We start from the raw sequence: 15,799 nt of genomic DNA on the forward strand, positions 1-15,799 counted from the left end.
TAGGGCCAAAAATCGCATGCGTATCGAGCGAGTGCCACTCAAATGCTGCACTGCACTCTCGTGAATGTTGAGCGTAACCTTCACAGATGCCTTGACAGGTGCGAGGATCTCGTCAATTTTCGCATGTGCACTGAAAAAAGAACCAACTTTAAAAAGCGTTACAATCGGTAAAACCTGAATTAAGTTGATTGAACTTAAGTTTGTCAGTTAACTTACAAAGTTAAGTTCACACAACTTAAGTATAAACTTATATTGTAACTTAGATCAAAATCTAACTTATAAACATAAGTTCAAACAACTTAATTCATTCATGTTTTACCAATTATAATGCTTTTTTAAGTTGGTTTAACTGTTCTCTTTTTTCAGTGTGGCACGTTATGACACATCTGTGAACACAGTGCTCAGGGTGGCTGTGGGCTGCTATGATGCTGTTATAATGTAAAAGAGGGTGCGGAAATACCCCAGACTGTAGCCACAGAAGGCAGAGCCCTGCAAATAATAATAAAAAGCCTAGGGTGGCTCCACAGAGGAGAAAAAAGGAAGAAATTGTGGATGGCAGTGCTCTCACCGACTTGAAGAATGTTGCGTCTCAACAATACAGTATATACAATTCCTGAGGAAAACAAAATAAAGCATTAAACTTAATTCCATTGTGGTCCTCAATAAAAATAAAATAAAAGCATAAATCTGGATCGTTTGTCTGGATCTGGAACGAAGCCAGTTGACCAGTTGATCCCACTGCAGAACACAAGTAATAGGATGATGTTGAAATCGAGCAGCACGGTGGCTTTGTTTGTATACATGGCTTCCAAAAGGAAGCGCCCTGGTTCAAAGTCACCGATGCCCTATACTCCTTGTACATCTGGAGTTGCGTTATGAAAGGTATCCAGCATAACAAAAATTGCAAGTCAACATCTAGATCTATGCTGGATCCACTGCGTTGTTTCCAAACAAAAATGAGAGAATCCAAAAGAAACTACTTGTAGGGGTGCATAATTTGGTGAATACGAGAAACTGAGGCTACTACAATAGGCTCTGCTTGAAATGCCAGAGAAATATGGTGTATTTTCAAAGTGAGGTGAGTTTTAAAAGAGACAAAGTGATCATGTTGTCCTGGACAGAGCGGGAAGGTCGTGTCACCACCAGGGAGCCAGCAGAGAGTTGAGGCTCGGTAGAGTGTAATGACCAAGTTGCCACAGGGAAAATTACCTCGGCAGTGGTCACGGGGTTTGCAATACAGGTTGGTCAGACAGCGCTTTGTGTACACGGCCTCATTTTAAGCCTGATACACCAGCAAGACAACAGTGCTGTGAGAACCCACTGGTGGTAGGAACACAAAAACATCTAAGGATCTAAAAAAGCAGAAGTGTTTGAGGAGTGAAAATAAAAAGTGCCGAAAGTAAAGTACAACTGAAAGTACAACCCTTTCAGGGAACAAGCCCTGTGTGTGTGTGTGTGTGTGTGTGTGTGTGTGTGTGTGTGTGTGTGTGTGTGTGTGTGTGTGTGTGTGTGTGTGTGTGTGTGTGTGTGTGTGTGTGTGTGTGTGTGTGTGTGTGTGTGTGTGTGTGTGTGTGTGTGTGTGTGTGTGTGTTGAGCTGACCTGCTAATATATAGACTTAGGTTTAAATTCTCCTCTTGATTCCTGTCTATGTCCTTGGACAAGTCACTTAATCTGCATTGTTTCTGTCCACCCAGCTTTAAAAATGGGTACTGGCCTTGGCTGGGGATATGTGAAGCATCACTGTAAAGCGCTTTTGATCATATGACAGATAGAATAGTGCTATAGAAATGCAGTCCTTATTGTTCTTCTATTTCTGGTGAATGGAGATGGAGGAAGGAACAAGAAGTGTTTCAAGAACAGAGCGCTCAAGTGTTTTATGTCAGGAATTTGTAGCGGATGACTGGCGCTTCTGTAAATGTTCGGAGGCATGTCAAAGTGCACATCTGTTTCCTTGTCAGAATGCCTTTCACTTATGCCATCCGAGTCCACGATCTAAATAGCAATATGCCAGATTCATGTGTCCACCCTCTTCATGGTGATGACAGATGTCTGATTGGTGTAATTCATGTTATGTTCAAAACACAACCCTTGTCTAATTAAGTGACTACATTCATCCCTTTTGCACCCTGCACCTTAATTTATGCTCAGATTACTTATGTAAATAACGAAGTGTAATTGGACATAACCCAAATGCACTTTAGATCATGCATTATACAGATTGTCAAGAGTGGGTTCTTGTGTAATTGTGTAAAGCGCCATGAGGCAACTTTGTTGTGATTTGGCGCTGTATAAATAAAAATAAATTGAAAATTGAACAACTGAAACACAACTAAACCGAAGCCAATGTTGATCTCCACGCAACGATAATAAAACGTGCGCACATTCTCTCTATATGCAAAACATTTTGCGATGACACTTCCAGGGCTCTATATCATTGAAAACACAAAGCAAAAGTTGAAGGAAAAAAAAACATTCACCCCAGTGTAAAGATATCCAAATAAAGTCCACAGCAAAAAGAAGGCCTCACGCACAGGTCATGTGCGTGGAAATGTCCACTCGTCCAGTAGTGGCCCATTAAATACTCCATTGTCTCCTGAAAATAGCGTCTTCTGCGTTTTTCCAATAGGAGACATACATCTGCATGTCCAGGCACGTTAAGGCATGTCCGAGAGCAGACTGATGCTGCGTACACAGTACCGTCGGAAATTACACAACTTTTTTGTTGTTTCAAATTCAGCAGTTGCTTGTGGCAAAATAATTAATTGTATCCACAAAAAAAGATAAAAAAACAAAAAAAAATCCAAGCAAACAGGCTGAGTTTGCCCGGCATATGAACGCACCAGCAGCAGCACCCGGCTTCTGCACTGAATGAAAACATTCAGCTGGTTGAACGAAGTCAAACTAAACTCTAACGTTACAAAAACGAAGCAAACGATAAAAAAAATGTCAAGAACTACAGCAAAAAGAAATACGGACAAATTGAGGTTTTCGGCGGCCTTCATTCAAATTTTTTGACAGTTTAAAAATCCTGTAAAGGCTCATTAATATCTCCAAATAGTGATGTGCTATTTCTAACTTTCTACTGCCTGGTTGCTAGTGTGGAACCTGACCATTATGCAGAGTTTAAAACAATATTGTGACATTTGATGTCAGATACTGAAATAATTTTTTTGTGTATCATTTCTCTTAACTTGTTCATAAAATTATAATTAAATGTTTCAAATGTCCAAAATACATGCTTGAAGTACCTCAGATTGCAGGGAAATGCATCTTCAATTCTGAAATTTTCTGGGGGGGGGGATGCCCCTGCACCCCCGTAGTCAACCCCTCCATGACAAAGCTGGATCCACACCTGATACCATTTTGCCATTTTTTGGGGGAGTCAACAGGCAGGTCAAGTCTTTCTGGTCATTTTGAGGCTAAAATGTTTCATGATCACAAATGAAAACTCAGTTGTCTCAGTAATCTCAGGCCAAGAGCTGTTTCCTAGTATCACAGAGTGGTGAATGCTGATGAACATTGTGATTTTTTTCTTTTTATTTGTGGCAAAAATCAGGGTTTGGTCTCTGTCATTAGTGACATTTAGCAAAATTTAACGACAATTAGCAACATGAACATGAATGTTTGAGAAAGTGCTTGTGAATAACAATGGACAAACATAGTGTTTGTGATGATTAGCAACTACGTATTTACCACTTGTTTGACACTGTTTGGGAACATTTGGGATGTTTTGCCAATACCATGTGAATATCGGGTGACTCAAACCCTCCCAGCAATCAGATTTCTCCTGAACATTGTGGAACCTTAGATGTTACTGAGATATGAAAAGTGTGTAAATTTGGGTGTTTTGGGCTGTTACTATGATTCCCTGCTCTTTTCCTTCAGAAGAATTTCTACAGCCTTGGTGAACCATTCGGCTGCCCCTTTTATCTTCTGCCCTCCCCTACAGTCTTATGTTGTCAAGGCAACTCCAGACATTATGCACACACTGACAGAAACCGATACAAACTCATCTGACTGATACGAACTCATCTCATCTGCACGCATGACGCACGCCCCTTCGAGCTCGCGGCTGCACGGGACACTGCTGCTGCCCTCCACATTCACATTGCCTCAATTCGGATGACGGACTGTCTTAATGTTTAGCGTACATATGTAAACAATCAAATATATATATATATATATATATATGTATGGTTGTTTTAATTCTGATGTGTCCCATTATTACGTTCAACTTGTAGTAATTGTGGATTAATTGTATTTTTGTCTGAGGTGATTGAGTGTGAAGAAATTTTGTTGTGCTTGTTGTAATGATTATCTATCTATCTATCTATCTATCTATCTATCTATCTATCTATCTATCTATCTATCTATCTATCTGTGTTATAATCTGAGTTACATAATCTAAATTATAACCTGGTAAGTATGGTAAATTACCATTTCGCCCAACATTGGCTGAAAGGAAAACTATCGCCGAACCCTTCTGCAATTAATAATAATTTAACAAAAAAGCAAAGCTCTGTGATGTGAATTAGCTTCTGTTTCTGCATCTTTTGCCAAGGTCATTTAAGCAGTAGAAAATGAGAAAACAGTTCCACTAGATTAAACACACACGGACATAAAACAAGCAGTTGGACAACACATTAATTAATTGCAAAGATGCCATTGCTTGAGTTAAATTTAATTGGATTTTGAACAAAGATGCAGAATAGTTTTATCCCAGCATCCTGCATCTGATGCTTTCTCTTCTCACTGCAGGGTATCAGCAGGATCTCAAGGTCACCCAGGCTTGCTCACGTGAGTCCAACATGCTTTTCAACTCTTTGCCAGATGAATCTTTTTTTTTTTTCTCCACCACACGACAGGAAATCCTCCACATAACTGATTAAGACTTTATTTGAAACCCTATTACATATGGCGTAGCGAGTGTGATTGTGACTTGCGGTGTGTTCAAGTTCTTGTTTATTTAGTGGATTTTTTTTTTTTTTTTTTGGTGACTCATGTTAGAAACCTTCCCTTGTTTTTCTGGGGTTTATGCCAGCGAGTGCTGTGGCTATAGGAGGATCTGTGCAATAACTTTCCCTACAGGTTTAAATTCATTTGGTACATGGTGCAGTTCTGTCACTGCTGTTGTCCACTAACTGGGACAATAGTGCTTTGAATTGAAAACCTTATGTGCTACTTTTCTCGCGACATACCATACGCTTACCTCCCATTTTTGTCTCATTAAAATCATGTATAAATGCAATAGTTTGTTTTTGTTTTTTTATTAACCGCATATTCAGCTGTGAGTAAAAGTATTATAGCAGAATTAAAAAATAAACTCACTTTTTTTTTTTTTTATAGCTCTCAGGTTTGGGGATTGTTCATGTGTTGTGGATTTTATTTTGTCTGTTTGTCTGATTTGGAGATCGTTTCATGGGTTGTGGATTGTGTTTGTTTTTCTCTTTTCTGCTTGTGGTTTGTGTCACTGCCTTCTCTTGTCTGTCACTTGGATGATTGGTGGTGGGCGGTTCCCTTTCTGTTTCCCACGCCCGCTTTGGACCGCCCCTGCACACCTGTTCCTCATCACCTCTTCATCACACCCTGCATTTAAGCTTCTCTTTTCCCTGTCTTCCCTGCCAGGACAGTCCTGATCTCTGTGTTTTTCTCATCCTGTTTGCCTCTCTGTGTTTTGTTGACCTACTGCTTGTTTTTTGGACCGTGCCTTTGTCATGATTCTGTTACCGTTGCTGATTTTTGACTGTCTTTTTGTGTACCGGACCCTGCTTGTTCCTTCAGTAAACTTTTTTGAATGAATCCCTTCTGTCTCTGAGCAAAGCATTTGCGTCCAACCATTTCATGTTACAAACCCTGATAATAGCACTTGTCATATTAAAGCTGTACAGTCTTTGAAATTTCACAAAACTGACAAAATATAGTTTATCTCCATATCCAAGCATTATAATGTCAATTTGGTAACTTTTACAAATTATATGACAAACATATTACATTTATACAGCAATAAGCTGTTTCAGCGCATTTCCCGCCATCTTTGTTTATTTTGTTTGAGCGAGCAGCCAGTTAATGTCTACTCTGATTGGCTGCCACCTTGTGCTTCCCAGCATCCCTTGCGTGGGTTGGGGAAAGCCCCCAATTAATCGATAACATCACTATGGTCGCAAACATAGCTGCCATAAGTAGTTCAACACCATCTGTTTGTTCGAAATTTTCCCCTCAGGGGAAATAATTAATTTTTTTTTCAGACAATGCAAATTTTGATCATATTACCAATGTCATATTTTGAATTACCCATTTAAAGGCTAATAAATAAAATTGTACTGGTGCCAAAGAAAATTATTTTCATGACTTCAACTTTAAAAAGATTAGTGCCAATATACTATTAAACATTGTTAGGATTCAAGCTTCCCACATGTGAGCCAGTATGACAGCCAGTTAAAAACAAAATAAAACAAAACACCATATGCTCACGATAGCAATGCAGCAACACATACACTTTAGTTTGCATTTTTCAAACCTGTGATATGTTTAGTGGTATGAAACATTTCACAAATTACAGTTAACTGTGCATTTTCTTTGAATATGCTGGTATATCAACGCTGCGCTAGTGTTACAAGCTAGCTCGAGTTATTTGGCACATCTCACATATATACACTCAACAAAAATATAAACGCAACACTTTTGGTTTTGCTCCCATTTTGTATGAGATGAACTCAAAGATCTAAAACTTTTTCCACATACACAATATCACCATTTCCCTCAAATATTGTTCACAAACCAGTCTAAATCTGTGATAGTGAGCACTTCTCCTTTGCTGAGACAATCCATCCCACCTCACAGGTGTGCCATATCAAGATGCTGATTAGACACCATGATTAGTGCACAGGTGTGCCTTAGACTGCCCACAATAAAAGGCCACTATGAAAGGTGCAGTTTTGTTTTATTGGGGGGGGATACCAGTCAGTATCTGGTGTGACCACCATTTGCCTCATGCAGTGCAACACATCTCCTTCGCATAGAGTTGATCAGGTTGTCAATTGTGGCCTGTGGAATGTTGGTCCACTCCTCTTCAATGGCTGTGCGAAGTTGCTGGATATTGGCAGGAACTGGTACACGCTGTCGTATACGCCGATCCAGAGCATCCCAAACATGCTCAATGGGTGACATGTCTGGTGAGTATGCCAGCCATGCAAGAACTGGGACATTTTCAGCTTCCAAGAATTGTGTACAGATCCTTGCAACATGGGGCCGTGCATTATCCTGCTGCAACATGAGGTGATGTTCTTCGATGTATGGCACAACAATGGGCCTCAGGATCTCGTCACGGTATCTCTGTGCATTCAAAATGCCATCAATAAAATGCACCTGTGTTCTTCGTCCATAACAGACGCCTGCCCATACCATAACCCCACCGCCACCATGGGCCACTCGATCCACAACATTGACATCAGAAAACCGCTCACCCACACAACACCACACACGCTGTCTGCCATCTGCCCTGGACAGTGTGAACCGGGATTCATCCGTGAAGAGAACACCTCTCCAATGTGCCAAACACCAGCGAATGTGAGCATTTGCCCACTCAAGTCGGTTACGATGACGAACTGGAGTCAGGTCGAGACCCCGATGAGGACGACGAGCATGCAGATGAGCTTCCCTGAGATGTTTCTGACAGTTTGTGCAGAAATTCTTTGGTTATGCAAACCGATTGTTTCAGCAGCTGTCCGAGTGGCTGGTCTCAGACGATCTTGGAGGTGAACATGCTGGATGTGGAGGTCCAGGGCTGGTGTGGTTACACATGGTCTGCGCTTGTGAGGCTGGTTGGATGTACTGCCACATTCTCTGAAACGCCTTTGGAGACGGCTTATGGTAGAGAAATGAACATTCAATACACGAGTAACAGCTCTGGTTGACATTCCTGCTGTCAGCATGCCAATTGCACGCTCCCTCAAATCTTGCGACATCTGTGGCATTGTGCTGTGTGATAAAACTGCACCTTTCAGAGTGGCCTTTTATTGTGGGCAGTCTAAGGCACACCTGTGCACTAATCATGGTGTCTAATCAGCATCTTGATATGGCACACCTGTGAGGTGGGATGGATTATCCCAGCAAAGGAAAGTGCTCACTATCACAGATTTAGACTGGTTTGTGAACAATATTTGAGGAAATGGTGATATTGTGTATGTGGAAAACGTTTTAGGTCTTTGAGTTCATCTCATACAAAATGGGAGCAAAACCAAAAGTGTTGCGTTTATATTTTTGTTGAGTATATGTTAAAAAATTCATCTTTTCATTGAATAATATCACCATCAATAGACATTTTAAGTATAAATAAAATGCTGAAGCATGTTAATAAGTATAGTAGGCAAATTTAAGGTTTGGAAAAAATGTGGTTTTGAGTTCATTTAAAGCTCTTTTGCTGGATCCCCCATTAATCCCCATGTATTTCCTTTTATAGCAGTTTTTGAAAATGGGATTTCTCTCACATGAAGCAGTTGTCAAACTTGAGTAGGGCACCCAGAGACTTGATTGCTAACACTGTTTCAATATGACTGTGTTGCTAAAAAGATGACCCTGTTCTTTAATTGAAGTGGCTGTTGGTCACTACATGTTAAATAACATTTGTTGCCTTCTTTTAAATAAAGCAGGTTGGATTATTGCCTCCTTCAGGAAATGTTTTTGGTAAGTTGGTTCCACTCCTCCAGCCAATGCAAAGGAGTCGGTATCGGGTTATTTGGTCACGTGACTTTTAGTCAGGATTCTGACATTTTGCTGATTGGCTGAGACACGCCACTCTCTGATTGGCTGCAGCCTTTGTTTACAATGTAGCACTGGTACCACAGTCTCTGGAGAAGTGGAACCAAAGTACATTTTCGGTGGTTACGCCACAGCCAATCACAGAGTGTGGCGTGATAGCCAATAGCGGCCGACGTATCAGATGAACCAATCACAGCCACGTTTTCAAAAATGCTATCAGTCTCTTTGTATAAGAGACTGTGGTACCAGTGCTATGTATTTAGGAAACTCTTTTTAGGTTTCTTAGACAACCCTTAAAAAAAAAAAAAAAAAACAGGCTGTTCCCCAAAATTAAAACTGGCCTCATATCAGTGCATATATTCAAAATGGCAGCTATTTTGGAACAAAATGCATTAAAACGACATGTAAAGGCCTCAGTTTTAAAAAGAAAAATCTGACAGAAGCCAGTTTTAAGTTAAAATAAATACATTTGTGCCTAAATAATTTCATTCACAAGTTTTAAATCCGAACTACATCCAATATGACAGCCAAATAACCTTTTCCATTTCAATGCCCTTAAAATGCAACAAAACATAGAATTAATAATAACAGAACACCAGCAGCATAATTTTGAATACCATTTTGAATATTTGGCTTTTTAGTTTTGGGTGCTCCTCTACTGTAATGTTATCTGCATTTTCTGTCTGGCAGTTGTCTGGTAGTAACAACTACCAGGGTTCCACTGGGCGCTCACAGAGTGTAGATGTCTGTCCACACCAATTGTCTTTTTAAGTGGCGTGCATTTCTTCCCCTATTTGTTACTGTGTTAGCTGATTGAACAAACAACATCTTGCCTATCTACTTGTTTTCTTGTACTCCAAAACACACAGGAACACCGGCTGCCATCTATCGTGGAATCCAAAGGTGATAACCTCGACGAACCCTTCCATCTTTCTCCGGCTGCGCGCTCGCGTCGTAACCTACTGCTGCCCAGCTTCGCCAGCCCTGTTCGTCGTACCTCCCTGGGGAACCTGCTGGGAGATGAGCTGCGCCAGTTTAACGCTCTGCGACGATGCCGTTCACCCAACCTTAGCCGTGCCCTTCACGGACACAGTTTGTCCCCTCAGCCACCACCAAAAAAAGAACACAGCATCCACACCTCAGCCCCCTCCATAGCTTCACCTTCAGCACACACGCAGCTGGGGAACGAGCAAAAACCCTCCAAGCTACTCATCCCGACCGTCGCGTGCTTTGCACCCCCAGATCTCAGTCCAAGGTAAAATAAAAACCATCACCATCAACTCTTTGGAAAATAGAAGCACAAAACACTTGTAATAAATCATAAAAGTGAAAACTAAAAAAGGAGATTTAATGGTTAATGATTTTCATTTTTTAGTCATTCATCTGACATACCCCCAGGGTTACCTCCAAGTGGCTCAATTTAACACTTTTAAGAATTTGTTTCAAATCAGTTTTATAATCAATCAGACATTTGACATTTCTTTTTGAGTATTACTAAATAGAAAATAATTTACTGAAGAAATTGGCCTATTTGGCTCAAATTTTAAAAGGCTTGTTTGTGCCACCACTAAATGTGGAATATAGCGCTTCACTTTTTCCACATTTTGTTATTTTACAGCCTTATTCCAAAATGGACTAATTTTTTTTTTTTCCCACTCCAAATTCTACTCACAATACCCCATAACGACAACATGAAAGTATTTATTTTTGCAAATTTATTAAAAAAACATAACCTCCTCCAAAGTTGCTCAATACTTTGTTGATGCACCTTTGTCAGCAATTACAGCCTCAAGTCTTCTTGAATATGATGCCACAAGCTTGTGCACCTATCTCTGGGGAGTTTTTTTCATTCCTCTTTGCTGCATCTCTCAAGCTCCATCAGATTTTACGGGGAGCGTCGGTGCACAGCCATTTTCATATCTCTCCAGAGGATTTAAATTGGATTCAGGTCTGGACAGGTCTTTGCCTATCCAAATCATGTCCAGTCAACTGAATTTACCCCAGGTGGACTCCAGTTAAGCTGTAGAATCATCTCAAGGATGATCAGTGGAAACACGACACACCTGAGCTGAATTTTGAGCTTCATGGCAAAGGCTGTGAATACTTACGTACATGTGATTTCTTAGTTGTTGTTTTGTTTTTATTTTTTTAATAAATTTACAGATTTTTTTTTCCTCCAAATTGTCATTACGGGGTATTGTGTGTAGAATTTTGAGGGGAGGAAAATTAATTTCATCAATTTTGGATTAAGGCTGTAACATAAAATGTGGGACAAGGGAAACACTGTGAATACCTTCCAGATGCACTGTATATTTGAAGAAGTTTTATTTTTGATGCAATAGTGGAAAAACACACCGGGATCTAGTTTCCATGTAACATTTACAGCATATTTTGAGTTAGTGCTTTAAGGGAAAAAAAAAAACCTGTTCCACTGAACTAGTTAGAACCCACTGAGTGTGGCTGTTAGTCCTGAGTATAATTGTGTCACAACCTCTGAGATGATCTTAGTAAGCTGAGGGCACGAGACACCTGATATCAAGCAAAAGGAACCTGCACCATCTACTTAATGTAAATAGAGCGTTTGGATTGCGTATTTCAGCAGCTGCCACCTGTCTGCACCATGTGTATTCCTAACGTGTCTCCCGTTCACCCAGTCCCACCAGATATGGGTAAGCCTCGGTGCAGTCATCTCAGGTGTCTGCTCGTCCAGGCCGGTTTCTTCTCCTCACGTTAACTCCACATGGGCGTCTGCCAGCAGCAGCTCTCATGACTCATTCTGAGGTCACCTGCTGGCTCTGATGATGATTAAAAAAGCTCTACTGTTACACTAACATCAGCTCCCCCTCTTCACTCCTCCCTCCAGGGTTGTAGACGGCATCGAAGACAATGGGCACACATTCCATTTCAACATGGAACACAGTGGGCTGAAAGCCAGCACAAGAGGCAGCACCCAGGGTAAGTAAAACCGCCACCAGCTGCAAGGGCGCCCTCGGTGCCAGTTTACTGGAGGTAGAGTTCAAGCAGCGGCTACTACAGTACGCCAAGCAGAGGGATAGGATAGCCACTAAGTGCCCAGAAAGTCATCCAACATGTCAAAGGAGGCTAACAGCTACCTGACCTGACCTTTTTACTTGACAGAGAATTCAGCTCAGATAAAATACGCCTAATTAAAGCATTTTGGCGGCATTGGATGCAGAACTTAGAGTAATTAATCACTGAAAGCATCCGCAAAATATATGATACAAAGTATATAGCAGTACACACTACTGAACTATCCAGTACATCTTCTCTTTGTCAGAAGCTAGATTTCACATCTGGATGTGAGTTTTCTGGTCATTCTACAGCGCCTCCCACTGGAGTACATGCAGTACTGCTGTCACACAGGTTATACAGTTTTCACAGCTTTCCCTTTCTGTGGAAGCTAATATACAGCATCAAACATGACATGTGGGCGTGTCCAGGAAAAGATGCAGAAGTTCACATGTGGACGTCTGCGCCATATGTCACAGCAGGCTAAAATGGGCTGTTTCAGTGCTTAAATTTTGCTTGCAGCAGAGACAATAGCGCATGCACAGGATAGTGCATGAAAATTCAGTAAGGTATGTCTCCTATAATACATTCCAATTTTAAGGTACAACTCTACTAGTATATACTAAGGTATATCTATCTGTGCATGCACAGGATAGTGTGTGCACAATCCTGCAACGACAATCCTGTGCATGCACAGGATTGTCGTTGAAGTCCCACAACGACAAACTTTACCCATCTTAAATTAAAAACATTTTCTTGCAAAAGGAGATTTTGCACAATATGACCCATTTAAGCTGTTTTGTATTGTGTCGACCTCTGAAAGAGATGATACAGGTGTACACAGTCAACAAAGGCACAAAGTTAATGTCCTCTTCAGTCACGCATCGCGGATTCTGCATGTTTTAGTCGTGCACATAAGGTGAGTACTCCTAAATCAGCCGCTTACATTTCTCACCTTATTTTTACAGATGCTGTACAGGTTCATGCCACCCTGCTGCTGGAGACTGAGGAGGTCAGACAGAGCATCAGTCAGCTCACCCAAAAGGTGAAAAAAACAAACAAACAAAAAAAAAACAGCCAAGGCCAAATTAGAATTACGTTGGACAGATAATGCTGCAAAACAGCTGATCGGAGAAGAGTTAAGATGAAACATCACAGAATTATTTAATCTTTGTTTAGCATTCATTATTCTGTTACATATTTATTTCATATATCCAGCAGTTATGTGTTATTTTATGCATGTGCTGCCCTTAAGGTTACACGTTGTTTTCGGATTTTGTCTGTGAAGATAAAGGGAGAGCAGGTGCAGAGCCGGGATCCAGATGGGCGCCGTTAGGTGTTGTCTGAAGTTGATGTTAATTAATCTGCAGGAAGCTTCTGCAATGCAGAGAAAAGTTAGTAACGCTGACTCAACAGTCTATAGGAGGATTTTTTTTTTTTTTTTTATGATGACAACCTAGTTTTGGATGTGGGTCTTCCCTGGCATTTGTTTCACTCCTCAGTTTCCCTGGTTTTTGGTATTTTTTTCTCTTCCCTATTTACGTCACTTCGCCTCGGATCCTGGTCCCTCTGGATTTCACAGTTGCGTAAAAAAACAACCTCTTCAAGTCGGTGGAGGAGATTATAAATTGTTTAGTACTCTTTAGGGAGATCATTAAGATTTATGTCTGGGCACAACTCTGTAAACAGGTCTTAACGATAGAAGGCGATTAATTTTTTGCTTAATTGATTAGAACTGTAATTTGAAGCTGAATTTGAGTTCAACCTTCAAAATAGGATTTTGCTTTGTCACAATAAACGTGTTTGCTTTCTCAACACAGATGGGCACCTTAAACCAAGAGGTGTCTGAGCTCACCAAGGACCTGCACCACATGATGCACCTCCTCCAGGCCCATGTGTCTGTGCACCACCACCAAGCCGCCCTTCCATCCTACCCACATGGTGTCCACAGGGTATCCAACTCTCCCGCAGCTTCTAACACGGGTACATCATTCAACCTGGCTTCAAACCAGTACCTCTGTCACAAACCGGACATCCATGAGAGCAGTGGCCATCAAAGCACCCCACCTGTCAGCCACTGGAGTTACAGTGCCACTGCAGAAACCCAAACAGAAAGCCACTCCCAGTCTTCATCTTTGAGTACAGTAAATCCCAACTCCTACTTGCCCCTCACTGTAAACTCTGAACCTACATTAGGCTTGTGTCATAGCTCTGGAAATGTGATCACACATCCTCGGACTGGTCCATGTCTTCTTAGCATCAACCCAGGACTTGCATCTCAAACTGGGCATGAAGACTCTAGCAGTAGACCTCTCAGTGCTGCCCGGGCAACCATCAGCCAGTCCCACCCGACTTTGTGCCTGCAGATTCCTGGTGACAGTGGTGAATATTCTTGCCTTTGGTCCAGTTCTTCTGCTTCTATGCATGGCCTGCTGGCACCATCTCACAGTTCTTACCCCCATCTCTGCCTGCCCTCAGAATCCCATCTTCACTTCGCACAAGATCTCTGTGATCCAAAGTCAGAATCTCATAATCTGATTCAGGAACCACACCTCAACATCCACCCTCTCTCATCATCTCCACCCACAGTTTCCAACCAGCACCCTCTACTCCAGGATTCACCAAGCCTGACTGCTCTTGAGTCCCAATTCTCACTGGGCGACCCATCTACTATTGTGCACACTAGTCTCGAGTGCCTACTGGGTAACAGGGACTCTGTGGAGAGCAGGGACAGTGGAAGTACATCTTCCCGAAGGTCAAGCAGTGGAGTCCAGACTCAGAGCACAGAGCAGTCGTGGAGCCTGGACCTCACAGACTAGACTGACCATTTTTATAGTGGTGGACTCCTTCACAGATACAGTGGCAATGTAAAAAAGTACTCCAGCTGTTGAAATGAAACTTGTTACAGTAGCTATAAGTTTACTCAAAAGCTTCTGTACTTCTTGTTTAGTCTACAGTCTTTTTCATTACTTAGTGCTGGTTTTTTTCTGCACTGCTGCATGTCAGTAGTTTGACAGTTTTTAGACGGTATCAGACCTGTTTGCTTTTGTAATTTTGTTTCCCTACTGGAGGCAGTAGTTCAGGCCAATATGAAGCCCGGAGCAGCAGCTTTTCACTGTTAGCTTAGTATAGCAGGTTATTGCTTTACAGGCCCATGAGGCCCATTGGTGCTGGTACTTATCTTTGGACTCCATAGCATGAGGTGGATGAGAGTCTACAACTCCCTGTTGGACAGGATGCCAGTCTGTCACAGGTTACATCCACAGCCAAGGCCAGTACCCATGTAAAGTTGGGTGACTGGAAATCAAACCCAGGTTTACATATTGGAAGTCCAACTTTGATTTTTACTGACCTGCCTCCTCTCTCATTGGTGGATGTTCCAATGCATCTGGAAAGTATTCACAGCACTTCACTTTTTCCACATTTTGTTATGTTACAGCCTTTTTCCAAAATGGAGTAAATGAATTTTTTCCCCTCAAAATTCTATTCACAACACCCCATAATGACAACATGAAAAAAAGTTTTTCTTTTTTTAATTTTTGCAAATTTATAAAAAAAAAAAAAAACTAAGGAATCACATGTACATAAGTATTCAGAGCATTTACTCAATACTTTGTTGATGCACCTTTGGCAGCAGCCTCAAGTCTTCTTGAATATGATGCCATAAGCTTGGTGCATCTATGTTTGGGTGTTTTTGCCAGGGCACCTTGTGTGCTGAGATTTGTCTGCATTTCTCAATATTTGACTGACCTGGAGCTCTTATACCTGCTTAATTATTTTTTCCGTTCAAGCTTTTCACGTGACCACAGTGGTTAATTCAACCAGTCAACCAGTTTTGACGTGCAGCAGAGAAGAACGGCTGTTGAGAGTTTTGGGGGATAAAGACCTCTGATTACCCATAGTTCTCTGTATTACCAGCCTTGATGCAACTGGCTTCTTCAGTTTGAAACTCCCATTGTACCCTTCACAGGGGGACTGGCACAATTAACCAAATGGGGTCATTTAGGTCAA

The 15,799-nt window shown here is 41.4% G+C and overlaps 1 protein-coding gene across 2 annotated transcripts in view; it reads left to right on the forward strand.

The window, feature by feature from the left end:
- kcnh4b (potassium voltage-gated channel, subfamily H (eag-related), member 4b) overlaps nucleotides 1-15,005 on the forward strand; it is an 84,120-nt gene extending 69,115 nt beyond the window's left edge. For both annotated transcript variants that reach the window (XM_034194016.1, XM_034194017.1), the window contains exons 12-16: nucleotides 4,760-4,794; nucleotides 9,615-10,013; nucleotides 11,622-11,713; nucleotides 12,757-12,833; nucleotides 13,609-15,005. In XM_034194016.1, coding sequence (XP_034049907.1) covers nucleotides 4,760-4,794; nucleotides 9,615-10,013; nucleotides 11,622-11,713; nucleotides 12,757-12,833; nucleotides 13,609-14,607 — 1,602 coding nt within the window. In that variant the 3' untranslated portion in view covers nucleotides 14,608-15,005. The remainder of the gene's footprint in view (nucleotides 1-4,759; nucleotides 4,795-9,614; nucleotides 10,014-11,621; nucleotides 11,714-12,756; nucleotides 12,834-13,608) is intronic.
- The last annotated feature ends 794 nt before the right edge of the window (nucleotides 15,006-15,799 follow it).

The sequence above is a fragment of the Thalassophryne amazonica genome, chromosome 18 (assembly GCF_902500255.1).
Source record: "Thalassophryne amazonica chromosome 18, fThaAma1.1, whole genome shotgun sequence".
In the NCBI taxonomy this organism is placed as follows: Eukaryota; Metazoa; Chordata; class Actinopteri; order Batrachoidiformes; family Batrachoididae; genus Thalassophryne; species Thalassophryne amazonica.